This window comes from Scyliorhinus torazame, chromosome 1, assembly GCF_047496885.1.
Source record: "Scyliorhinus torazame isolate Kashiwa2021f chromosome 1, sScyTor2.1, whole genome shotgun sequence".
NCBI lineage: Eukaryota > Metazoa > Chordata > Chondrichthyes > Carcharhiniformes > Scyliorhinidae > Scyliorhinus > Scyliorhinus torazame.
Window position 1 is genome coordinate 247,940,301 of NC_092707.1, and position 27,701 is coordinate 247,968,001.

Sequence of the window (27,701 nt, forward strand, 5' to 3'; positions counted from 1 at the left end):
ATGTACATTCTGTGATTTTTTTTAAAAAAATATATTTTATTAAAGTTTTCAAACACAATTTTTTCATTACAAATCAACAAAAAATGATAACTGCTATATAACCTTGTTTAACTAACATAGTAAACTAACCAAATAACACTAAGTAATGCTCCCCCTCTCCCCCTCCAAAAACCCAAACAATTTACCCCCCCCCTCTCCCCCCTGGATTGCTGCTGCTGACCATCTATCTTCCCCCTAACGTTCCGCTAGGTAGTCGAGGAACGGTTGCCACCGTCTGGAGAACCCTTGAGCCGATCCTCTCAGCGCAAACTTCATCCGCTCTAGTTTTATGAACCCTGCCATATCGTTTATCCAGGCCTCCAGTCTGGGGGGTTTCGCTTCCTTCCACATGAGTAAAATCCTACGCCGGGCTACTAGGGACGCAAAGGCCACAACATTGGCCTCTTTCGCCTCCTGCACTCCCGGCTCATCCGCTACTCCAAATATAGCTAACCCCCAGCCTGGCTTGACCCGGACCTTCACCACCTTCGAGATCACTCCCGTCACTCCCCTCCAGTGCCGGACACAACCAGAACATGTGTGTGGTTCGCCAGACTTCCCCCGCATCTCCCACACTTGTCCTCCACTCCGAAGAACCTGCTCAACCTTGCTCCCGTTATGTGTGCTCTATGCAGCACCTTAAATTGGATCAGGCTAAGCCTGGCACACGAGGAAGAGGAATTTACCCTGCTTGGGGCATCAGCCCACAAACCCTCCCTCAATCTCCTCCCTGAGCTGCTCTTCCCATTTTCCCTTCAGTTCGCCCACCAGCTCCTCCCCCTCTTCTCTCATCTCCCGGTATATCCCTGACACTTTGCCCTCCCCGACCCGCACCCTGTCCTGGATCCCTTGTGTCGGGAGCAGCGGAAATTCCCTCACCAGTTGTCTCGTGAACGCTCTCACCTGCATATATCTAAAGAAATTTCCCCGGGGCAGCTCATACTTTTCCTCAAGCGTTCCCAAGCTCGCAAACATTCCATCTATAAATAAATCTCCCACTCTCCTGATTCCTACCCGGTGCCAGCTCTGGAATCCTCCGTCCAGCCTCCCTGGGGCAAACCTATGGTTGTTCCTGATCGGGGACCACACCGAGGCTCCCAGCACACCCCTCTGTCGCCTCCATTGCCCCCAGATACTTAATGTTGCCGCCACCACTGGGTTCGTGGTAAATTTTTGGGGGGAGAGCGGTAGTGGCGCCGTCACCAGCGCTTTTAAACTCGTTCCTTTGCAGGACGCCATCTCCAGCCTTTTCCACGCCGCTCCCTCTCTCTCCATCATCCACCTACGAATCATCGTCACGTTGGCGGCCCAATAGTAATCGCCCAAATTCGGCAACGCCAGTCCCCCTCTGACTCTGCTACGTTGTAGGAACCCCCTCCTTACCCTCTGGGCCTTCCCTGCCCACACGAAGCTCGTGATGTTTCTATTTTTTTGAAAAAGGCCTTAGTGATCAGTATAGGGAGACATTGGAACACGAATAGGAACCTCGGGAGGACCATCATCTTAATCGCCTGCACTCTGCCCGCCAGCGACAGCGGCTGCATGTCCCACCTTTTGAAATCCTCTTCCATTTGTTCCACCAGCCGAGTCAGATTGAGTCTGTGTAAGGTTTCCCAACTCCTGGCTATCTGAATCCCCAGGTATCGGAAGTTTCTTTCCACTCTCCTTAGCGGTCGGCCATCTATCCCTCTACTCTGGTCCCCAGGGTGTATCACAAAAAGCTCACTCTTTCCTATGTTAAGCCTATATCCCGAGAAATCTCCAAACTCCCTCGATATCTGCATGACCTCTGTCATCCCCCCCCACTGGGTCCGTCACATACAGCAGTAGGTCATCCGCGTAGAGTGACACTCGGTGTTCCTCTCCCCCTCTAATCACCCCTCTACATTTTCTGGAGTCTCTCAGCGCTATGGCCAGTGGTTCAATTGCCAGCGCGAACAGTAATGCGGACAACGGGCATCCCTGTCTTGTTCCCCTGTGTAGTCGAAAATACTCCGACCTTTGCCGATTTGTGACCACACTTGCCGTTGGGGCCCCATATAGGAGTTTAACCCAACTGACAAACCCCTCCCCGAACCTCCTCAGCACCTCCCATAGATACTCCCACTCCACCCTATCAAATGCCTTCTCTGTATCCATTGCCGCCACTATCTCTGCCTCTCCCTCTGCTGGGGGCATCATTATCACCCCTAATAGCCGTCGCACATTGACATTTAATTGTCTCCCCTTTACGAACCCTGTCTGGTCTTCGTGCACCACCCCCAGGACACAATCCTCTATCCTCGTTGCCAGCACCTTTGCCAGCAACTTGGCGTCCACATTTAGCAGTGAGATAGGCCTATAGGACCCGCACTGCAGCGGATCTTTATCTCGCTTCAAGATTAGCGATATCGTCGCCTCCGACATTGTCGGGGGTAGGGTCGCCCCTTCTCCGGCCTCGTTAAAGGTCCTTACCAGCAGCGGGGCAAACAAGTCCACATATTTTCTATAGAATTCCACCGGGAACCCATCTGGTCCCGGGGCCTTCCCTGCCTGCATGTTCCCCAGCCCCTTGGTAACCTCGTCCACTCCAATCGGCGCCCCCAGGCCTTCCACCTCCTGCTCCTCCACCCTCGGGAACCTTAATTGGTCCAAAAACTGCCGCATCCCCTCTTTTCCCTCCGGGGGTTGGGACCTATATAGTCTCTCGTAAAAGGTCTTAAACACCTCGTTTATCTTCCCTGCTCTCCGCACCGTGGCTCTCATTTCATCCCTAATTTCCCCCTATCTACCTCGCCGCTGTCCTCTTTCGCAGCTGGTGGGCCAACAGGCGACTTGCCTTTTCCCCATATTCATATCTCGTCCCCTGTGCCTTCCTCCACTGTGCCTCTGCCCTCCCTGTGGTCAACAGGTCGAACTCCGTCTGGAGTCGTCGCCTCTCCCTGTATAGTCCTTCATCCAGGGCCTCCGCATATTTTTTTATCTACCCTCAAAATCTCCCCCAGTAGTCTTTCCCTGTCCTTGGCCTCTGTTTTCCCCTTGTGGGCCCTGATGGAGATCAGCTCTCCTCTGACCACCGCCTTTAGTGCTTCCCATACTATTCCCACTCGGACCTCCCCATCGTCATTGGCCTCCAGGTACCTTTCGATACATCCCCGCACCCTTCCGCAGACTCCCTCATCCGCCAATAATCCCACATCCAGTCGCCAGAGTGGACGCTGCTCCCTCTCCTCTCCTAATTCCAGGTCCACCCAGTGTGGGGCATGATCTGAAACAGCTATAGCTGAGTACTCAGTTCCTTCCACCCTCGAAATCAGTGACCTTCCCAAAACAAAGAAATCTATCCGGGAGTACACCTTGTGGACATGGGAGAAGAAGGAGAACTCTGGCCATCGGCCTAACAAATCGCCACGGATCCACTGCCCCCCCATTTGGTCCATGAACCCCCTAAGCACCTTGGCCGCTGCCGGCCTTCTTCCGGTCCTAGATCTAGATCTATCTAACCCTGGGTCCAGCACGGTGTTGAAGTCCCCCCCCATTATCAGGTTTCCTACCTCCAGGTCCGGGATACGTCCCAGCATCCGCTTCATAAATCCCGCATCATCACAATTCGGGGCATATACGTTAACCAACACGACCTCCATTCCCTGCAGTCTGCCACTCATCATCACATATCTGCCACCGCTGTCTGCTACAATGTTCCTAGCCTCGAATGACACCCGTTTCCCCACCAGTATGGCCACCCCTCTGTTCTTTGCATCCAGCCCTGAGTGGAACACCTGTCCCACCCATCCTTTCCTTAACCTAACTTGGTCCGCCACCTTCAGGTGCGTCTCCTGAAGCATAGCCACGTCTGCCCTCAGTCCTTTCAAGTGCGCGAACACTCGGGCCCCTCTTAATCGGCCCATTTAGGCCTCTCACGTTCCACGTGATCAGCCGAACTGGGGGGGGCTGCCTGCCCCCCTCCCCTGTCGACTAGCCATCACCCTCTCTGGGCCAGTCCCACGTCCCGGTTCCGCGCACCCACCCGTTCCCCAGGCGGTGCATTCCCGCCCCAACCACCTTTTCTTTTACCAGTTCCTTTTCGATCTCTGCAGCAGCAACCCAGTTATCTCTTTCCCCCCCCCCCCGCTAGATCCCCATCTAGCATGATTACTCCCCCCATATTGCTTCCGAAAGTCAGCTGACTTCAACTGACCCCGGCTTCTCCCGTTCTGTCCTTGACCCCCCTGTGTGGGGAACTCCCATCTACCTTGCGCCTATCTTCCCGCCATCATCTTTCTGGCACGGGAACAAGAAAAATAAGCCCCGTGTTCTCTAGAGCCGTCCTGCCCCTCGTGGCGCAGCTCTCTCTGCCGCCCCACTCCCATTCCCCATCCCCCGCCTATGTCTCTTCTACCCCCCCACCGGCGCCCACATTTCTCAATGTTTCCCCCCCCCCCCCCCCCACAACTTACATCTCTGTATACATCAACATTGTCATTTCCCCTCCAACATCAGTCCCTCGGTTTTGATCCAGTTTCTCGTTTTTAATGAAGGTCCATGCTTCTTCCGCCGTTTCGAAGTAGTGATGCCTCTCCTGGTGCGTGACCCACAGTCGCGCCGGCTGCAGCATCCCGAACTTCACCTTGTGTAGCACCTCCTTGGCTCGATTAAAACTCGCCCTCCTTCTCGCCACCTCCGCACTCCAATCCTGGTACACCCGTACCACCGCATTCTCCCATCTACTACTTTGTACCTTTTTGGCCCATCTCAGGGCCACCTCTCTGTCAAAGAACAAAGAAATGTACAGCACAGGAACAGGCCCTTCGGCCCTCCAAGCCCGTGCCGACCATACTGCCCGACTAAACTACAATCTTCTACACTTCCTGGGTCCGTATCCTTCTATTCCCATCCTATTCATATATTTGTCAAGATGCCCCTTAAATGTCCCTATCGTCCCTGCTTCCACTACCTCCTCCGGTAGTGAGTTCCAGGCACCCACTACCCTCTGCGTAAAAAACTTGCCTCGTACATCTACTCTAAACTTTGCCCCTCTCACCTTAAACCTATGCCCCCTAGTAATTGACCCCTCTACCCTGGGGAAAAGCCTCTGACTATCCACTCTGTCTATGCCCCTCATAATTTTGTATACCTCTATCAGGTCGCCCCTCAACCTCCTTCGTTCCAGTGAGAACAAACCGAGTTTATTCAATCGCTCCTCATAGCTTATGCCCTCCATACCAGGCAACATTCTGGTAAATCTCTTCTGCACCCTCTCTAAAGCCTCCACATCCTTCTGGTAGTGTGGCGACCAGAATTGAACACTATACTCCAAGTGTGGCCTAACTAAGGTTCTATACAGCTGCAACATGACTTGCCAATTCTTATACTCAATGCCCCGGCCAATGAAGGCAAGCATGCCGTATGCCTTCTTGACTACCTTCTCCACCTGTGTAGCCCCTTTCAGTGATCTGTGGACCTGTACTCCTAGATCTCTTTGACTTTCAATACTCTTGAGGGTTCTACCATTCACTGTATATTCCCTAACTGCATTAGACCTTCCAAAATGCATTACCTCACATTTGTCCGGATTAAACTCCATCTGCCATCTCTCCGCCCAAGTCTCCAGACAATCTAAATCCTGCTGTATCCTCAGACAGTCCTCATCGCTATCCGCAATTCCACCAACCTTTGTGTCGTCTGCAAACTTACTAATCAGTAATTGTCATTGACAGTAACTGGCATTGAAGCGGTGAAATCGCGCGATAATCGCCCTAGGTGGTTCTCCCGCCTTTGCTCTCCTCGTGGGGACCCGATGGGCCCCTTCCACTTCCAAGGGGCCCGAGGGGGCCTCAGCTCCCATTAGCGAGCGTAGCATCGTGCTCACGTAAGCCCCGCCGTCCGCTCCTTCCACTCCCTCGGGGAGACCCAGGATCCGAAGGTTCTTTCTCCGTGATCTGTTTTCTAGGACTTCAATCCTTTCAATGCACTTTTTGTGGAGCGCCTCGTGCGTCTGCATTTTGACCGCCAGGCCCAGAATCTCGTCCTCGTTGTCCATCACCTTCTGCTCCACCACACAGAGCTCCATCTCCTGGGTCTTTTGTGTCTCCTTAAGCCCCTCAATTGCTTGTAGCATCGGGGCCAGCACCTCCTTTTTAAGCAGCTCCACACACCTTCTTAAAAATTCGTCTTGGTCCGGCCCCCATGTCGCCTGGGCTCCCTCCGCCGCCATCTTGCTCCTTTTTTCCTTCTGCCCCTGTCCTCGAGGATTCTTCACGATCTGGCCGCCGCCGCCGATATTTTTCTTTTTCGTTGGGGGGGGGGGGGGGGGGGGGCGGGACTCCCTGTTGTCTCACCCCACACCGGGTTTCGTCCCGAAAAAATTTCCCGTTGGGGCTCTTAAAAGAGCCCGAAGGTCCGTTCGAGCTGGAGCCGCCGAAGCGTGCGGCTTAGCTGGTCATCGCCGCAACCGGAAGTCCCATTCTGTGATTCTAACAGCAGAAAAGGAAAGGAAGCAAATCCCTCACGCTGACCTCCCTACATAATGGGATATCCTGCCACATGTGCCCAAAGCCTGGAATCAGCCTGTTCATTTCTATGAAGGCCCTGACAGAAACCCGTAGCCCTGATTAGATGTCGTCCTTAAATTGAGGCATAGCCGAAGGTGAATCTTGGTTCACCTTCCAGATTCAGCAGGTTTCAGAGCACAGTATCTTGTACAAGAAATCTAGAGATAGAAACCGTATGTGATTCAATATAGAGTATTCTGCAATCAAAAATTCCATTAAAAATATAGAATATACTTTTTTTTATTTTGGCATGATGCCAAGGATGGGAAATTGTAATTTAGAGTCTGGGATAGTTTTAACAATTATTCATAGATTCATAGGGATTCATAGAATTTACAATGCAGAAGGAGGCCATTCGGCCCATCGAGTCTGCACCGGCTCTTGGAAAGAGCACCCTTTCCCTATAACCCAGTAACCCCACCCAACACTAAGGTCAATTTTGGACACCTAAGGGCAATTTATCATGGCCAATCCACCTAACCTGCACATCTTTGGACTGTGGGAGGAAACCGGAGCACCCGGAGGAAACCCACGCACACACTGGGAGGATGTGCAGACTCCGCACAGACAGTGATCCAAGCCGGAATCGAACCTGGGACCCTGGAGCTGTGAAGCAGTTGTGCTATCCACAATGCTACCGTGCTGTCCTCAAATAAGGCACAAAACTTATTAGATGCAGATTAAATTTATTGCTGTCAACTAAATATTTTTATTTTGTAGGTCACTATCTCCTCTAAGAAGATCCAAGTCTGGATCTCCAGTTCGAAGGTGAGAAAAACCGAATTCTTACTAATTGTTTTTGTTAAATTGTCTTCCGTCTTCCCCCTACCATATTCACCCTCCCGTATCAATTTTTAATGGGATATTTGGTGGTGCATGCTATTCCATAAGCACACACTAAATAGTTGACCTGCTCCCAACTATCTAAAGCTATTCTTGAGCCAGTTAGGAGCTTTATGAGAATAGTATGGATTAACTACTGTTTATGTGCCATTTCAGGGTGTCTGCACTATTGATGGCATAGCTGTGATCAGAACTTGTGATGTTGGAAATTCTAGTCATAGCATATTGAAATACTGCTGTGCTGCTCCAGAGTGCCTCCTGCATTTTGGGGACCCAATTGGATATTGTTTTACCTGTGAGACCTGGATTTGAATCGAGCCCAAACTGATCTTTGAGTTCTTGGTGAAGTAAGTTTGGGCATATGAATGCAGACATTATTGAGCCATATCACAAAATTGCCCATCAAATGGTGAAATGGCTAGAGAAATTTAAAATGGGAGAATCTTTTCTGAGAGATGAGTCTACTTGTTTAGGTAAAGGAGGGAGCTTTACTCTGCAGTTTTCTTTGTGGTAACTGATCTGGGGTATGATGCTGTTCAGCTCCTCACAATTAGTATTCTTGAATGTTGCTAAAAAGATACATGTTGCCAAAACTTGTCTTGCACTCCTCAGGACAAACTCAAGAGTGCCAGATTTCAAATGATCACAACAATTTCTACGACAGGAGAAAAGGATGCTGATTGGCTGGCAAGCTGACTGATTTGCTGAAGTGTTGCCTTGGAGAAAGCAATGGAGAACTATAGGCTCCCATGCTTCCTGGTAATTCAAAAAGGTGCAAAGCTTGAATACATTCCATTGTTGCAGAGAACTGGTCCCTGCACATGAATGTATGTCGCTTCTATTAAGCGTAAAGAGCCACATTATAAGCGTGACTGATTATCTTAAAATTGATTGTTAGTGGCTATTGGTGCATTCAGAATTGTTCAAGTGCTGATTGGAGAATCATATCTTACAAATTTTCTTTCTGGTTTTGCAAGCATGGTCTGGTTGAGTACAGCTGATATTCTGCCTATTTACAATTAGCCAGTGAAACAGGCTTGATTCGATTAGCAAGTTGTTGGGATGTGCGGGCTACGCACCTGGCATTGCATGAGTGCTGAAATGCGTACATAACTGCTCAATAGTGTTGTACGCAGAATGTTTTTTTGAACTGATGGCAGTATCCTATTACTGGAAAATAACCATTTGTGTAGCCACTGCACAGTCGCAGTGTGAAATGGCTTGCTTCATCAGTTGTACACATTGTTGCGATATTTTGCCATTCTTGATGAGTGAAAGACGAAAAGCCTCGGCAGCATGTTTCTCTCTTCAGCAATATTCAAGTTCTGTGCGACCAATTGATATTCTTTCTCTCCCTTCCCTTCCCTTCTGTCCTGAAATAGTTGTGGTAATATTGGTTTTGTATGTTTGGTAACCCACGTACCTTCCTTTCCAAACACAGTCGCTCAAAGTCAAGATCACTTTCACCAAAGCGAAGGTAAGGAATTATTAAAACATAACATTTACTGCCCTTTTTTTTTATTTAGAGTCCCCAATTGTTTTTTTTTTCAATTAAGGGGCAATTTAGTGTGGCCAGTTCACCTACCCTGGACATCTTTGGGTTGTGGGTGAGACCCACGCAGACACTGGGAGAATGTGCAAACTCCACATGACAGTGACCCACCGGCCTGGATTGAACCTGGGTGCTTGGTGCCGTGAGGCTGCAGTGCTAACCACTGTGTCACCGTGCCACCCTGGGATATCTTAATCTTTGGAATTCTCTTACCCAGAGAGCAGTGGAGGCTGGTCATTGAATATATTCAAGTCTAAGTTGGACAGATTTTTGGTTGACAAGGAAGTCTAGAGTTATAACATTGACATGGAATTCCTACAGTCCAGAAGGAGGCCATTCACTGTCAAGTCCGCACTGGCCCTCCAAAAGAACATCCCACTCAGATCCACTCCCTTGCCCCATCCCTGCAACCCCACCCAAACTGGGCACCCTTGGATGATGAGGACCAATCCACTTAACCACATCTTTAGACTGCGGGAGGAAACCCACGCAGATACTGGGAGAAAGTACAAACTCCACACCGTCACCCAAGGCCAAATTGAACCTGGGGCTCTTGTGCTGTGATGCAGCAGTGCTAACTACTGTGCCACCATGCTGCCCTATGGGATATGGGGTGTGTGGAGTGGAGCTGCTGCCAGGAAAGTGATGTTAAAGCCACTGTCGTATCAACCATGATCTTATTGAATGGAGAACGGGCTCAAGGATGTAAAATGGTTTACTCTTGACTATTTCTTATGTTCAAGCTTATGGAATCATGCCCTGTTGCTCCTTACCATTTATTCAATGTACCCATTGCTGCAGCTTAAAAATCATGCAACTAATTCAATTCCAACTTCATTTGTAAAATGCTATCTAATTAATTATTAAATAAAATTGGTAAAAGCCTTGGTGTGATACCTGATTGCTTTATTGGTCAGTGAGATCTGAAGGTTTTATCTTGAGAATAAGTGGGAAATTGACAGTCTCCTGAAAAATAGATGAATTGAAAAATAAATAAATTGTTCTCATGTATTTGATATATTATTCTGATTTTTTTATTTTTTACCTCAGTCGTACACCATCTGAAAACTCTCGTAGAAGTGCAAGAAGTCCTGACCGAAATGACTAAGTTGCAAAGCAAAACTTTAGAATGAATGTTTTTTGTTTACATTCTTTGAAGTTATATGGGAATCTTCATTCTTTGTGGGTTTTTGATTTGATTTTAAATGTAAGGGCTTGTTTCTAACTTAATTTTTCATGCTTCCTTTTTCCCCTTTGTGGAAAACATGGCGCGGGTAGGACTGATTTCTTTTTTTTTTTAAAGTACACAACTTAGAGTAGAGACTAAATCCAGTAACCTGCATTTATTTTTCCTGCATTACTGTGTTGTATTCTTTTGTTCTAATATCAGATTCCTGTTGAAGTGTATCACATTTTTGTATCTGGAAATAGAAATAAATAAATTGTCCTGAGAAATGTGTGTTTCTAAATTTTTATACATTTGTTGGGAGAGCCGTTGCATTCAAACAAATTTACTGGCTGTCTGATCTCCTGTTGTTCAGGATGAAGTTAGAGATTTAGAATGGGCATTAGGCCAAATAGACTAACTTACCAACAGAACTGTAGGAATGAGGTCTATCAATATATTGAATACTGTTTCAAAATTACTGCTGAGGGAGGTTCTTGGAACATGCTTGATAGTTGTGCAATTGAACTACTAGTCATATCCCACCACGGGAGCTGGGAAACTTAAGTTCAGTGACATAATTAAATTTAAAAATTTTAAATCAGACATGGTGACCATAAAACTGCCGATTATTGTTTAACATCTGCTTTACTGATTTCCTTTAAGGGAAGGTTATCTGCTAAACTTACCTGGTTTATATTTGACTCCAGACCCACAACAATGTAGTTGACCCTTAGCTGTCCTCTGAAATGGACTACCAAACCATTCAGTGGTGTAGGGATGGCCTATAAAAGCTGGCTTTTGCCAGCCACACCTATATCCTACAAAATAATCAGGATCACTGGGATAAGGATCTTGGAATGCTGATGAGAGCAATGTTGGAATTTGACATTTCTGTTCGTATTAAGCAGTACAAATGATCCTTGGGGCTTGTGAATAATGGAGGACAAGGAAGAGTATCAGGAAGGGTCTCCTGGATCCAGTAGTAATGTAGGGAGAGGAGAGAAGGAGGGAGAGGACCATAGTCTAGAAGTATTGACAGTTGGGATCTTGCATGGAGAAGGAAAGCAGGATCTGACTACAACTTTGTGAAATAGCTGTTTCTTGCAGGTAATTGATACAAAATTGCTTTTGGCTCCACTTGTACCATCAAAAAAACCTCCATTCATCAGCCTTCTCCCAAACAAATACAGTAACCATTTTGGTGCTAAAGTATTGCCCAACCATTAAAGATAATTGGATAAATACTTAGGGGGGGAAGAAGAGGAATGTTCAGGAAAATGTCAGTAATTATACAGCTCTTTCAAAGAGCTAAATAAGTGTAATTTGTGATCTGATTTTCAGAAAATGGTTGCAAGAAATATAGAATTTTAGCTACTATATAAATGTTTGAGTGGGCGGCTTTTGGTAAGCAAAGAGTTAACTGCTGGTACGTGCTTTGTTAGGTTGGGTGGAAAGAATGTGATGATTAGGCAATGTATAAAACTAGATATTTGTGAGATAACGGGTAAGAAGCTGTAACAAATCGATTAAATAAATGGAAGTTAGGACAGTTTTGTCTGGCATAAAGTTTTTTTAATAAACATTTTATTATGGTATTTATGGTTTTATTTTAACAGCATAAACAATGTACATGAAAATATAAACAGTGCAAAAGCCGTCTTCCTCCCTTACAGGTCCCACATTTACTAACCCCCTACTCTAAACTAAACTAAACCCTGCACCCCCTCCCCTTTTGCTGACGGTTAATTTTCCCCAAAGAAGTTGACGAACGACTGCCACCTCCGGATGAATCCTAACATTGACCCCCTCAAGGCGAACTTGATTTTCTCCAGACAGAAAAAGCTAGCCATGTCAGTTAGCCAGGTCTCCGACTTCGGGGGCTTTGAGTCCCTCCAAGCTAATAGTATCCGTCTCCGGGCTACCAGGGAAGCAAAGGCTAGAACGTCTGCCTCTTTCTCCTCCTGGATTCCCGGGTCTTCCGACACTCCGAAAATCGCCACCTCTGGACTCGGTGCCACCCTTGTTTTCAACACCTTGGACATGATGTGTGCAAACCCCTGCCAAAATCCACTAAACTTCGGGCATGCCCAGAACATATGGACATGGTTTGCTGGTCCTCCCACACACCTTGTGCACCAACCTTCTACCCCAAAGAACCTGCTTATCCGAGCCATTGTCGTGTGAGCCCGGTGAACTACCTTGAACTGTATCAGGCTGAGCCTGGCACATGATGTGGACGCATTGATACTCAATGCGTCCGCCCAGAGACCATTCTCTGTCTGTCCTCCTAACTCCTCTTCCCACTTGCGTTTCAACTCCTCAGTCTGCATCTCCTCTGACCCCATGAGTTCCTTGTAAATGTCAGAAACCCTCCCTTCTCCCACCCACATTCTGGAAACTACCCTGTCCTGTATCCCCCTTGGCGGTAGGAGCGGGAAGGTTGAGACCTGCCTCTGTAGGAAATCCTGCACCTGCAGGTACCTAAACTCATTTCCTCTCATCAATCCAAATTTCTCCTCCAGCTCCCTCAGGCTAGAAAAGCTCCCCTCAGGGCAGCACGGTGACACAGTGGTTAGCATTGCTGCCTACGGCGCTGAGGACCCGGGTTCGAATCCCAGCCTTGGGTCACTGTCCGTGTGGAGTTTGCACGTTCTCCCAGTGTTGCGTGGATTTTGCCCCCACAACCCAAAATATGTGCAGGATAGGTGGATTGGCCACGCTAAATTGCCCCTTAATTGGAAAAAATAATTGGGTACTCTAAATTTAAAAAAGAAAAGCTCCCCTCTATAAACATATCTCCCATCCTCTCAATCCCTGCTTTCCACCGTCTCTGGAACCCTCCATCCAGCCTTCTCGGGGGAAACCGGTGATTATTGCAGATTGGAGACCAGACCAATGCTCCCTCCGCTCCCACGTCTCCTCCATTGCCCCCAGACACTCGGGACCGCCGCCACCACAGGGCTGGTGGAGTACCGTGCCAGCGGGAACGGCAGAGGCGCCGTTACCAATGCCCCCAAACTAGTCATGAGGCCGCCTCCACTCGCTCCCACACTGACCCTCCCTCCACCACCCACTTCCTAATCATGGCTAAATTTGCCATCCAATAATAATTACTAAAGTTTGCAAGATGACGGTCCTCCCCAGATTTCTATTTGTCTTTCAGTGCCTCCCCATCTTCAACCCTAAGGCCTTTTTCAAGCGGGTGAATAAGATTATTTCGGGCTTTGTGTGGGCGAGTAAAACCCCGCGAGTGAAGAAAGTATTGCTAGAGCACAGTCGGGGGAAGGGTGGGTTGGCGCAGCCGAACTTCTGCAATTACTACTGGGTGGCTAATAATAGCCATGCTTAGGTAGTGGGGGAGGGGTTGGCATGGTGTTGCTAACTTTTGGTTGGTTCAATTGGCTCTGTCTTATAACCTTTTGCTCTTGAGTCGCCAGGTATCTTTATGATACCGCCATGAGGTTCAAGTCCAAGTAATGATCAATAACAACACACCAATTAGTAAGATTCAAATCAAAGCACATTTATTATACACAGTAATCATGCACAAATTCTACATCTAACAGGCCTATACTTAACTTCGGACTGGCCCACCAGGTCAGGGGAACAAATGGCCTTTCATTCGGAATCTGCAACTGCGGGATTCAAAGCCGGTATGGACTGGTAGCTAGGAGCGCCTATCTCGTAGCGAGCGTTGACTTGAGACTTACTTCAGGGATGCGGCAGCTTGGACTGTTCACTCTCGGGTTGCTTCGCGTTGCTGAGTGACCCGGTCAAGGAGAACGATTTGAACTTGGGGCTTAACCTGGTTCTAGGTGATTGGACTTTGTTCCAATAACTTGGTTCGACTTCTCCAATACTGGAGCGGTTTCCTGATCGATGGGCGGTCTTGAGGTGTTCATTAACCTCTTTTGTGTTGGCTCCTGCTGGTGCCGGGGAGTCTGGCTTAGTTTTGTGTGTCCCAAATGTTGCTATTGTTCCTGGGGATTGCTCATTAGTATGCAGATGGCTGCTACATTATTATGCTGATGGTCGCTGGTATCGATGCTGTCTGGGCTTTTGCAGAGTTAAGTACACAGCAAACCTGCACCTGCTGGTTTCTACCTGTGTTGGCTGAATTTCCCTTCAGCCTTTGCCGTTTGCCATTTTAAATCGGGACTTGGCCAACTCAGATGGCTACAATGTGAGTGGATGGAGGCGGCGTCATGTAAAGACACCAGTCTGGGAGCATTGGTAACGGCACCTCTGCCGTTCTCGCCGGCCCGATGAGGTGGTAGTGGCGGCTCTGAGGATCTGGGGGCAATGGAGGAGATATGAGAGTGGAGGGAGCATTGATTTGGACCCCGATTTATAACAACCACAGGTTTGTACTGGGTAGGCTAGATGGCGGGTTCCGGAGGTGGCAGGAATCTGAAGGATGGGGGTTCTATTTATGGATGGGAGCTTTCCCAGCTTGAAAGCTTTGGAGGATAAATTTAAATTGCCACCGGGGAATGGTTTTAAGTATTTGCAGGTGCGAAACTTCCTGAGAAAGCAGGTGCCGGCCTTTCCGCTGCTGCTGCCACGGGAGGATACAGGATAGAGTAGTTTCCAGTACCTGGGTGGGGGAGAGGAAGGTATCTGATATTTACCAGGAGCTTTCAGAGGCGGAGGAAACTCCAGTGGAGGAGCTTAAGGGCAAGTGGGAGGACGAGCTAGGTGGAGAGATAGAGGCGGGTCTATGGGCGGATGCCCTAAGCAGGGTTAATACCTCCTCATTGTGCACCAGGCTTAGCCTGATGCAATTTAAGGTAGTCCACTGGACACACATGACAGTGGCTAGGATGAGCAGGTTTTTCGGGATAGAGGATAGGTGTGCGCGGGAAGCCCAGCAAATCATGTCCACATGTTTTGGGCATGCCCGAAGCTAAAAGGGTTTTGGCAGGATTTTGCTAAGGCAATGTCCATGGTGCTAAAAACACGTGTGGTGCCGAGTCCAGAGGTAGCGATCTTTGGAGTGTCGGAAGATTCGGGAGTTCAGGGGGCGAAAGAGTCCGACGTTCTGGCCTTTGCCTCCCTGGTAGCCCGGAGACGGATCTTATTAATGTGGAGGGACTCGAAGCGCCCGAGTGTACAGACCTGGGTTAGTGACATGGCTGGGTTTCTCAGTCTCAAGAAAATAAAGTTTGCCTTAAGGGGCATGATCCGAGATTGTGATCGCCGAATACCCCATGACCACTACCCCCGTCAGTAGAGCCCTGTTCAGAATAAAAAAGTCAATCCGGGAGTACACTATGCACATGTGAGTAGAAGAACTCCTTCACTCTCGGCCGCCCAAACCTCCTCCCCTCCCACCCCCGCTCCATAAACCCCTTTAGCTCCTTTGCCATTCCTGGCACTCTGCCTGTTCTTGAGCTCGACCGGTCGAGCCCAGGGTCGATGGCTGTGTTAAGGGCCCCCCCCCCCATGACCAACTTATGCAAATCCAGGTCCGGGATCGTCCCCAACATCCTCTTTATAAACTCCATCATCCCAATTTGGCGCGTACACATTCACTAGTACCACAGGCAGCCCCTGAAGCTTCCCACTGACCATAATGTACCGGCCTCCCATATCCGCAACTATTCTTTCCGCCTTGAATGACACTCACTTGGTAATCAGGATTGCGACCCCCCAAGTGAAAAACCTGTCCGACCCATCCCTTCCTTAATCTAGTCTGATCAGTTACTCGAAGGTGCGTCTCCTGTAACATTACCACGTCCGCCTTCAGTCCCCTCAAATGCGCGAACACGTGTGCCCTCTTCACCGGCCCATTTAGCCCTCTTACGTTCCAGGTGATCAGCCTGGTTGGGAGGCACATGAGTGGCGATCAGCCATCACCTTTCTTGGGCCAGTCTCCAGCCCATGTATCTCCTGGCCCGCCCCCAGGCAGCCTCCTACCCGACCTCCTTTCTGTCCCTCCCCCGTCAGCATAGCTGGGTTTCTCAGTCTCAAGAAAATAAAGTTCGCCTTAAGGGGCATGATCCGAGATTGTGATCGCCGAATACCCATGACCACTACCCCCCCCCCCCCCCCCCCCCAGTAACAGCACTATGTGAACTGTAGCCACCTAAAATGGCTGATTCCCGATTAATTTGGCCAAAACCCGATATAAAATGGCTAATGGAAAAGGCTGATGGGAAAAGCAGCTGTTGCTCTTTTTAACCTTAGTCTATTTGCTCTGTTTACGTCACCTTTGCTCATGAGTCGCCAGGTATCTTTATGATACCGCCACGTGGTTCAAGTTCAGGTTATGATTAATAATACAGCACACTGCTTAGTAAGGATTAAAACAACGGTCATTTATTATATACAAGCAATATTAATACCCTAATACTACTTTCTATATAATAAACCTATCACTACTGGCCAACTTAACTTAGGAAGAGCTCACCAGGTCAGGGAAACGAATGGCTTGTCCAATCAGATCTGGCCCGTGGGATTCAAAAGGCTGCTACAGATCGGTGGCTAGATGTCTACTGGATAGCGATCGCTGGATTCAAACTTACTATTGCCGGTGGCTGGTCTTGCGAAGGTCTCGAGCAGGCGAAGACGAGAGAGAGATCTGAACTTGGACCCTCACTTTTATAGGGCCCAGGGGCTTCCCGCCTCCCGGGGCGGCCCTTGACCCTGAGTCCCAAGTGATTGGATCTGTCCCCAATCCCTGGGGTCGATGTGTCCAATGGTGAGGCGATGCCTCGACCGGGGGGGTGGTCGCTCACCTGTCTTTGTTTCGGCCACTGCAGGCGCCGACAGGTCTGGCCCGGTATTCAATTGCTAATATGTTGCAATTGTTCCCGGGGATAGCCGATTTAACTGTGGATGTCTGAATAGATGGGCTGCAAACAGTCCTGAATGCAACTGCGAATACCTGGGTTGATGGGCTGTTGATAGCCCTGAGTATCGATCTGGGCTACCTTCCCAGAGCCGAATATGCAAAACTGTCTGCAGCTGCCTGCTTGTGTCTTCTTGGCTGCTTTTCCCAGCAGTCTTTCGGGTTAGCCGTTTTAAACTGGGTTTTGGCCAGATTAATCTGAACGCAGCCATTTTACATGGCTACACAGTCAACAGGGCACAAACGGACAGCTGCAGACAATAGCGTATTCGGCTCTGGGGAAGTCGGCCCAGATCGATACCTGCGACCATTAGCAGCACATCAACCCAGACATCTGCAGTTTAATCGGCTATCCCCGGGAACAATTGCAACATATTAGCAATTGCATGCCGGGCCAGACCTCTCAGCGCCAGCAGTGGCCGAGACAAAGACAGGTGAACGACCACCCCCCAATCAAGGAATCACCCCATTATTGGAGCATATCGAACCCAGTGATTGGGAACAAGTCCAATCACTTGGGACCAGGGTCAAGGTCCGCCCCGAGAGGCGGGAGGCCCCTAGGACCTATAAAGATAGGGGCCAACTTCAGATCGACCCTTCTTCTGCTCGCAACCTTCGCAAGAACCATCCACCAGCAACCGTAAGTTTGACTCCAGCGATCGCTACTCGATAGAGACTCCTAGCCATCGACCTGTATCAGCCTTTTGAATCCCGCAGGCCAGACCCAATTCGATAAGCCATTCGTTTCCCTGACCTGGTGGGCCATTCCCAAAAGTTAAGTATTGGCCAGTAGTGGTAGGTAGTGATATAGAAAGTAGGATTATTGTGTAAGTAATTATTGCTGTACATAATAAATGACAGTGGATTTCAATCTTACTAAGTGGTGTGCTGTCTTATTAATCATAACTAGAGCTTGAACCACGTGGCTGTATCAGAAAGATACCTGGCGACTCGTGAGCAAAGGTGACATAATTAGAGCAACATAATTGGCGACTCCGCCGGGACCCGATCTAGAAGTGGAAAACCACTCCGGGAGAACCCCAGAAATTTGAATAGAATCCAATTGGAAACAAAAAACCACAAGTGTTCAAGCGGTTCTGGTTAATAATTCACAATTCGGAAGTGTGTGTATGCACGTGTAACTAACAGGGTTATAAGGTAAAACTGATAGATTTTGTTGTGTCAAAACTGTCGGAAGTCGGTATTTTCGGAAATTAGCGCAAGCCGTACCCGCATCTACAACACCACCTTAGCCCCCTGTTCCAAATTCGAACAAAGCAAGGAGATAAGAGAGATGGCTATGCAGGCAATGCAACGCCTCATGAATCCCGAAGAATTTGCGGTCGCACAATCAGTAGCATTAAAGTGGGACAGTGTCCCATTTGGGAAGTGGAAATTTGGAAATTTCTACAGGGCAAAGAATGGCCCGTGTGGAGCGGTTTCTGCAATAACGACGACTCAGGTCCCGGAAGTATAGGGCATACTTGGTGGGAGAACATGAGCAAAATCTACAAAAAGAATTTAGCAAAAGCGCGCAAGCCGATGGCAATTGTGTCCTGTCTGGCACGATTGCGAGGCACAGAGGAGGTCGTCAGGACTCTCCGGAAAGAAATAGAAGGCATACATCGTATGAGTAAAATCGATGTATGCGAAGTAGAGAAAGAGAACCTGGAATTGAAAAGGCAGTTTTTTTAAAAATATATATTTTATTGAAAATTTCTTCCAAACAGCAATTTTTCCCTCTTACAAAGCAAACAAAACAATAACAAAACAGAATTTTTTTTACAATACACAGGTAACAAAACCCCATTGTCTATTGACCTAAACTAAACTAACCCCCCGCCCCCCGGGTTGCTGCTGCTGGTCATTTGTCTTTCTTCTAACGTTCCTCTAGGTAGTCGAGAAATGGCTGCCACCGCCTGGTGAACCCTTGAGCCGATCCTCTCAGGGCAAACTTTATCTGCTCCAGTTTAATGAACCCCGCCATATAATTTACCCAGGCCTCCAGTCTGGGGGTTTCGCCTTCTTCCACATGAGTAGGATCCTGCGCCGGGCTACTAGGGACGCAAAGGCCACGACATCGGCCTCTTTCGCCTCCTGCACTCCCGGCTCTTCCGCAACTCCAAATAGAGCTAACCCCCAGCCTGGTTTGACCCAGGCCTTCACCACCTGCAAAATCACTCCCGTCACTGCCTTCCAATACCATTCCAGTGCCGGGCACGCCCAAAACATATGTGCGTGGTTTGCCGGGCTCCCGCCACACCTCCCACATTTGTCCTCCACTCCAAAGAACCTGCTCAATCTTGCCCCCGTTATGTGTGCTCTATGTAGCACCTTAAATTGAATCAGGCTAAGCCTGGCGCATGAGGAAGAGGAATTTACCCTGCTTAGGGCATCAGCCCACATACCCTCCTCTATCTCCTCCCCCAATTCTTCTTCCCACTTTCCTTTTAGTTCGCCCACCGACTCCTCCCCCTCTTCCCTCATCTCTCTATAAATCTCTGACACATTGCCCTCTCCGACCCACACCCCTGAAAGCACCCTGTCCTGTATCCCCTGTGTCGGGAGCAACGAAAATTCCCTCACCTGTTGTCTAGTAAACACCCTCACCTGCATATATCTCAAGAAATTTCCCCGGGGCAACTTATACTTTTCCTCCAATGCTCCCAAGCTCGCAAAAGTCCCATCTATAAATAAATCTCCCACCTTCCTAATTCCCAACTGGTACCAGCTCTGAAATCCTCCATCCATTCTTCCTGGGGCGAACCTATGGTTGTTCCTGATAGGGGACCCCACCAGGGCTCCCCGCACCCCTCTCTGTCGCCTCCACTGTCCCCAGATATTCAGTGTTGCCGCCACCACCGGGTTCGTGGTAAACTTTTTAGGTGAGAACGGTAGCGGCGCCGTCACCAGCGCCTCTAAACTCGTCCCTTTACAGGACTTTCTCTCCAGTCTTTTCCACGCAGCTCCCTCACCCTCCATCATCCATCTACGTATCATTGCCACATTGGCGGCCCAATAGTAATCACCCAAGTTCGGTAGTGCCAGTCCTCCTCTGTCCCTACTACGCTGAAGGAACCCCCTCCTTACTCTCGGAACTTTCCCTGCCCACACGAAGCTCGTGATGCTCCTATCTATTTTATTAAAAAAGGTCTTGGTGATTAGTATAGGGAGACATTGAAATACAAATAAGAACCTCGGGAGGACCATCATCTTAATTGCTTGCACCCTGCCCGCCAGCGATAGAGGCTGCATGTCCCACCTCTTGAAGTCCTCCTCCATTTGTTCTACCAGCCGTGTCAGATTAAGTCTGTGCAAGGTTCCCCAGCTCCTGGCGATCTGAATCCCCAGGTATCGGAAGTTTCTTTCCACTTTCCTTAGCGGTAAGCCTTCTATCTCTCTACTCTGGTCCCCTGGATGTATCACAAATAATTCACTCTTCCCCATGTTTAGCCTATACCCTGAGAATTCTCCGAACCCCCTCAAAATTCACATAACCTCTATCATCCCCCCCGCTGGGTCCGACACGTATAACAATAGGTCATCTGCGTATAACGAGACTCTGTGTTCTTCTCCCCCTCTAATCACCCCTCTCCATTTCCTGGAGTCTCTCAACGCTATGGCCAGAGGTTCAATTGCCAGCGCGAACAACAATGGAGACAGCGGGCATCCCTGTCTTGTTCCCCTATATAATCGGAAATACTCCGATCTATCCCCTGTCTTCAGGGGATGTCCCGGAGGACTGGAGAATAGCCAATGTTGTTCCTCTGTTTAAGAAGGGTGGCAGGGATAATCCCGGGAACTACAGGCCGGTGAGCCTTACTTCAGTGGTAGGGAAATTACTGGAGAGAATTCTTCGAGACAGGATCTACTCCCATTTGGAAGCAAATGGACGTATTAGTGAGAGGCAGCACGGTTTTGTGAAGGGGAGGTCGTGTCTCACTAACTTGATAGAGTTTTTCGAGGAGGTCACTAAGATGATTGATGCAGGTAGGGCAGTAGATGTTGTCTATATGGACTTCAGTAAGGCCTTTGACAAGGTCCCTCATGGTAGACTAGTACAAAAGGTGAAGTCACACGGGATCAGGGGTGAACTGGCAAGGTGGATACAGAACTGGCTAGGCCATAGAAGGCAGAGGGTAGCAATGGAGGGATGCTTTTCTAATTGGAGGGCTGTGACCAGTGGTGTTCCACAGGGATCAGTGCTGGGACCTTTGCTCTTTGTAGTATATATAAATGATTTGGAGGAAAATGTAACTGGTCTGATTAGTAAGTTTGCAGACGACACAAAGGTTGGTGGAATTGCGGATAGCGATGAGGACTGTCTGAGGATACAGCAGGATTTAGATTGTCTGGAGACTTGGGCGGAGAGATGGCAGATGGAGTTTAACCTGGACAAATGTGAGGTAATGCATTTTGGAAGGGCTAATGCAGGTAGGGAATATACAGTGAATGGTAGAACCCTCAAGAGTATTGAAAGTCAAAGAGATCTAGGAGTACAGGTCCACAGATCACTGAAAGGGGCTACACAGGTGGAGAAGGTAGTCAAGAAGGCATACGGCATGCTTGCCTTCATTGGCCGGGGCATTGAGTATAAGAATTGGCAAGTCATGTTGCAGCTGTATAGAACCTTAGTTAGGCCACACTTGGAGTATAGTGTTCAATTCTGGTCGCCACACTACCAGAAGGATGTGGAGGCTTTAGAGAGGGTGCAGAAGAGATTTACCAGAATGTTGCCTGGTATGGAGGGCATAAGCTATGAGGAGCGATTGAATAAACTCGGTTTGTTCTCACTGGAACGAAGGAGGTTGAGGGGCGACCTGATAGAGGTATACAAAATTATGAGGGGCATAGACAGAGTGGATAGTCAGAGGCTTTTCCCCAGGGTAGAGGGGTCAATTACTAGGGGGCATAGGTTTAAGGTGAGAGGGGCAAAGTTTAGAGTAGATGTACGAGGCAAGTTTTTTACGCAGAGGGTAGTGGGTGCCTGGAACTCACTACCGGAGGAGGTAGTGGAGGCAGGGACGATAGGGACATTTAAGGGGCATCTTGACAAATATATGAATAGGATGGGAATAGAAGGATACGGACCCAGGAAGTGTAGAAGATTGTAGTTTAGTCGGGCAGTATGGTCGGCACGGGCTTGGAGGGCCGAAGGGCCTGTTCCTGTGCTGTACATTTCTTTGTTCTTTGTCTTTGTTCTATGTTGACCTGTAACTACGCTTGCCGTTGGAGCCCCATAAAGAAGTCTAACCCAGCTAATAAACCCGTTCCCAAACCCAAACCTCCTTAACACTTCCCATAAATACTACCACTCCACCCTATCAAATGCCTTCTCTGCGTCCATTGCCGCCACTATCTCTGCCTCCCTCTCCACTGGGGGCATCATTATCACCCCTAATAGTCGTTGCACGTTAACATTCATAGAATCATAGAATTTACAGTGCAGAAGGAGGCCATTCGGCCCATCGAGTCTGCACCGGCCCCTGGAACGAGCACCCTACCCAAGGTCCACACCTCCACCCTATCCCCATAACCCAGTAACCCCACCTTACACTAAGGGCAAGTTTGGACACTATGGGCAATTTAGCATGGCCAATCCACCTAACCCGCCCTTGTCTCCCTTTTACGAACCCTGTCTGGTCTTCGTGCACCACCCCCGGGACACAGTCCTCTATCCTCGATGCCAGTACCTTTGCCAGCAATTTGGCGTCCACGTTCAATAGTGAAATAGGTCTATAGGAGCCGCACTGCAACGGATCTTTGTCCCTCTTCAAAATTAGCGATATCGTCGCCTCCGACATCGTCGGGGGTAGAGTCCCCCCTTCCCTGGCCTCATTGAACGTCCTCGCCATCAACGGGGCCAACAAGTCCACATATTTTCTGTAATATTCCACCGGGAACCCATCTGGCCCTGGGGCCTTCCCTGCTTCCCAGTCCCTTAATAACCTCATCCTCCTCAATCGGCGCCCCCAGGCCTACCACCTCCTGCTCCTCCACTTTCGGGAACCTCAATTGGTCCAGGAACTGCCGCATCCCCTCCTCTCCCTCTGGGGGTTGAGACCTATACAATTCCTCATAAATGAGGTGTTCAAGACCTTCTAACTTTCCTGCCCTTCGCACCGTGTCTCCCCTTTCGTCTCTAATTCCTCCTATCTCCCTCGCTGCTGCCCTCTTTCGCAATTGATGCGCCAACAGGCGACTAGCCTTTTCCCCATATTCATACCTCCTCCCCTGTGCCTTCCTCCACAGTACCTCCGCCTTTCTGGTGGTCAGAAGGTCAAACTCCGTCTGGAGTCGTCTCCTCTCCCTGTACAATTCCTCCTCCGGGGTCTCTGCAAATTCCCTGTCCACCCTTAAAATCTCCCCCAGTAATCTTTCCCTTTCCTTGGCCTCTGTTTTCCTTTTGTGGGCCCCAATAGAGATCAGCTCTCCTCTGACCACTACTTTTAATGCTTCCCAGACCACTCCCACAGGGACCTCGCCGTCGTCATTGACCTCCAGGTATCTCTCAATACACCCCCGCACTCTTGCACACACTCCCTCATCCGCCATCAGTCCCTCATCTAATCGTCAGAGTGTTCTCTGCTCCCTGTCCTCTCCTACTTCCAGGTCCACCCAATGTGGGGCATGATCCGAAACCGCTATGGCTGAGTACTCAGCTTCTTCCACCCTAGAGATCAACCACCTTCCCAACACAAAAAAATCTATCCGGGAGTACACTTTATGGACATGGGAGAAGAAGGAAAACTCCCTAGCCCTAGGTCTAAGAAATCGCCATGGATCCAACCCCCATTTGGTCCATAAACCCCTTAAGTACCTTGGCCGCTGCCGGCCTTCTTCCGGTCCTTGAGCTGGATCTATCTAGCCCCGGGTCCAGCACCGTATTAAAGTCCCCTCCTAAAATCAAGTTTCCTGCCTCCAGCAGGAGGTATACGCCCCAGCATCCGTCTCATGAATCCCGCATCGTCCCAATTTGGGGCATACACATTAACCAACACGACCTCCATTCCCTCCAGCCTACCACTCACCATTACATATCTACCTCCGCTATCTGCTACGATGTTCTTTGCTTCAAATGCTACCCGTTTCCCCACCAAAATGGCCACCCCTCTGTTCTTTGCGACAGTCCTGAGTGGAACACCTGTCCCACCCATCCTTTCCTTAGCCTAACTTGGTCCGCCACCTTTAGGTGCGTCTCTTGGAGCATAACCACGTCTGCCCTTAGTCCTTTCAAATGCGCGAGCACTCGGGGCCCTTTTTATCGGTCCATTCAGGCCTCTCACGTTCCACGTGATCAGCCTCACTAGGGGGCTACCTGCCCCCCTCCCGTGTCGACTAGCCATTACTTTCTCTAGGCCAGTCCCATATCCCGCCTCCGCACTCCCGCTCGCTCCCCCAGCCTCGCACACCATCCCCGCCCACCCACACTTTAGCCATTTCCTTTTGGATTTCCGCAGCAGCAACCCAGTTGTTCCCCCCCCCCCCCCCCGCTAGATCCCTATCTAGCATGATTGCTCCCCCATATCACTTCCGTAAGTCAGCTGACCCCGGCTACTCCTGCTCACTCCTCGACTCCCCCCCCCGTGTGGGGGAACTCCCATCCGCCTTGCGCCTGTCTTCCCGCCTTATTCTTTCTGGCGCGGGAACATCCCTTTACCTGACCCGCCTCTTATGGCGCAGCTCCCTTTCCCCTCCCCCATTCTCCGACTATGTCCCGTCTTTCCCCCCTCACCGGCGCCCACATTTCCCCAATGTCTCCCCCCTTCCCTGTTTACTTCTCAATTAACTTCCACCGTAACATTAACAAAAACAATAACAATAACATTTCCTGCAGCATCAGTCCCTCAGTTCCGGTCCAATTTCTCTTCTTTGATGAAGGACCATGCTTCCTCCGCCGTCTCGAAATAATAGTGTCTCTCCTGATACGTGACCGATAGTCTTGCCGGCTGCAGCATCCCAAACTTCACCTTCATTTTATGCAACACCTCTTTGGCTCGGTTGAAGCTCGCCCTCCTTCTCGCCACCTCCGCACTCCAATCCTGGTATATCCGTACCACAGCATTCTCCCATCTGCTACTCCGCACCTTTTTAGCCCATCTCAGGACCTCTTCTCTGACCTTAAGGCGGTAAAATCGCACGATTATCGCCCTCGGTGGTTCTCCCACTTTTGGTCTTCTCGCCGGAATCCGATTTGCCCACTCCACCTCCATGGGGCCCGCAGGGGCCTCAGCACCCATCAGTGAGCTCAGCATCTTACTTGCGTACTCTCCACAGTCCACTCCTTCCACACCCTCAGGGAGACCTAGTATCCAAAGGTTCTTCCTTCGCGCTCCGTTTTCTAGGGCCTCGATCCTTTCAGTACACTTTTTATGAAGTGCCTCGTGCGTCTGAGTCTTAACCGCCAGGCCCAGGATCTCGTCCTCAATATCTGTCACCTTCTGCTCCACCACGCGGAGCTCAGTCTCCTGGGTCTTTAATGTCTCCTTGAGCCCCTCAATTGCCTGTAGCATCGGGGTCAGCACCTCCCTCTTCAGCAGCTCCACGCACCGTCTCACGATTTCATCCTGCTCAGGCCCCCATGTCGCCTGCGCTTTCTCCGCCGCCATCCTGTACTTCTCTCTTTCTGACCCTTTGGTCGACGATTCCTCGGGCTGCAGCTGCCGCCGCCGGTTTTTTCCTCCTTCGTTTGGGGGGGGGACTCCCTTCTCACACACCCCACACCGGGTTGCGTCGTTGAAAAATTCCCCGTTGGGGCTCTTAAAAGAGCCCGAAGATCCGTCGGAGCTGGAGCCGCTGAAGCGTGCGGCTAGCTCGGCATCACCGCAACCGGAAGTCCCTTCAGTGGCCTTGATGAGATCTTTTCACAGTTGTTCCCTCTGCTGCTAGAATTCACCTTTGATACAGGCCCTCAGGTCAGCTTGCAGCGTTAAGCTTGCCCTTCCCCCGCCTGCATGCTGGAAGAGGCCCTGTTTATCCTGCAGTTGCAGCCAAATCTTTTACTGTTTCTGCCGTGTCTGGCAACCAAGAGACATACCCTTCCTGGGGGACACTGTCGGGGGAATGTTGCAGCCTTCTTCCCACACCGGGAAATGGCAAACAAATGCCGTGGGGGCCCTGTAACGAGCCCAAAAGTCCGTTCCAAGCAGGAGCTACCGAATATGCGACCTAGCTCTGCATAGCCGCACCCGGAAGTCTTGAAAAGGCAGTTAGCGGCCAAGGACGAGGAGGTGGCTGACGCCAAACGGGGTCACCAGTCTTGTCTGGTGCATTTAAGCAGCTTCCAATCCCAGTATGAGAAGGCTTATCAGGACACGCAGCGTGCAGTCCAGGTAAAGAAAGAGACAGAGAAGCAGGTGGAGACGCTACAGAAGCAATGTAGTGATCTCAAGACAGCCTTGAGAGCGCTCCACGCTGCAACCACGGAACAAAGGCAGAGTACCATAGACCATGCGAAGTGCCGAAAGCAAATTGCAGACCTGCAATCACTGCTTTCTGTCCAAAAAGGATTCCAAGAAACCTTTGGGGAAAGTTTAGAACAGGAAGACGGCCCTGATTGGGATGAATTGCAGGAGACAGCGCAGCGATATGTTCAGGGAACATGTGCGCAGGGAAAGCCCCAAAGGAGGAAAGCACCCCACCCCCCACACAGCAGGTAATTCAGGCTCCCATGAACCCTGTAACAACCCACCGCACAGCCACAGCAGACGAGGCGGAATTCCTATATTCCTCCCCCCTCACAGTGACCCAATTACGGGACGCGTGTGCGAAAATCACACCGTTCCTCCCCGCTTTAGACCCACACCATTTCTTTGCCACCGTCAAACACCAGGCGACCTTGTACGGCCTGAATGAGAAAGAGCAGGTAAAACTCATGGTCCTAAGCTTAGACCCATCGGTAGCAGCAGCCCTCACCAACCCACAGAACGTAGGAGGAGGCACCCTTGCAGAAATGTGTACCGCGATCCTGGATGCGATCGGGTATAACCGGGGTGACCCCGTAGATGGCCTAAATAAGTGCAGACAGAAGAAGTCTGAACACCCCACAACGTTCGCAGGACGCTTGTGGATTCACTTTGAAGCAGTTTTCGGAAATGTAGACCGTGCCCATTTGTCCGCAGACAATATGGCCAAATGGACCCGCACCCTTATCTCCCATGCCACGGAAGCAGGGCAGAATGCCTGTAGTAATTGTGACCCCTCGGAGGAGGCTCATAATGAGAAGTGGGTGGTAAAAAGATTGTCCCGCGTTCGGGAACAGTCTGCTCACAATAAACCTGCCGCTAAAACCCCCGAGGAAAAGCAAGCCGCCGCAGACGTGCAGGCAGTAAGAACCACTCTTCACAACCCCGCCTGGGTAAACGGGAGAAAGAGCAGCCCCCCAGCAAAACCGCAAGAATGCTACAATTGCGGACAGTTGGGACATTTTGTAAAAGAATGCAATGCCCCTAAAAAACCACAGAGAGCCCAACAGACAGGCACTCTCACTAAGAAAAAGGCAGAGCCCATACATAGCGTTAGCGCCCGGTCGGATCAGACAGACTTGACCGGAACGGACTGACGGTGTACAGGCTCCCCCAGTTGTGTCTGCGATACCATTTGGGATAGGTCAGGACGACTCGTAGTCGCAGCGAAAATTCGGGGACAGCCGATCGAGCTTCTCTGGGACACAGGAGGGTCCCGCACCACCTTAAATTCCTCCACCCTTTGTAAGGA

General features: G+C 49.8%; 1 protein-coding gene across 5 annotated transcripts in view; it reads left to right on the top strand.

The window, feature by feature from the left end:
- The window catches only part of LOC140420404 (serine/arginine-rich splicing factor 7-like), a 50,299-nt gene extending 39,880 nt beyond the window's left edge, over positions 1-10,419 (top strand). For 3 of the 5 annotated variants that reach the window (XM_072504436.1, XM_072504425.1, XM_072504427.1), the window contains 3 exons: positions 7,290-7,337; positions 8,854-8,889; positions 10,015-10,419. In XM_072504436.1, coding sequence (XP_072360537.1) covers positions 7,290-7,337; positions 8,854-8,889; positions 10,015-10,072 — 142 coding nt within the window. In that variant the 3' untranslated portion in view covers positions 10,073-10,419. Of the gene's footprint in view, positions 1-7,289; positions 7,338-7,568; positions 7,760-8,853; positions 8,890-10,014 lie in introns of all 5 variants that reach the window. The other 2 variants (XR_011946363.1, XR_011946365.1) reach the window with 1 other exon arrangement.
- The last annotated feature ends 17,282 nt before the right edge of the window (positions 10,420-27,701 follow it).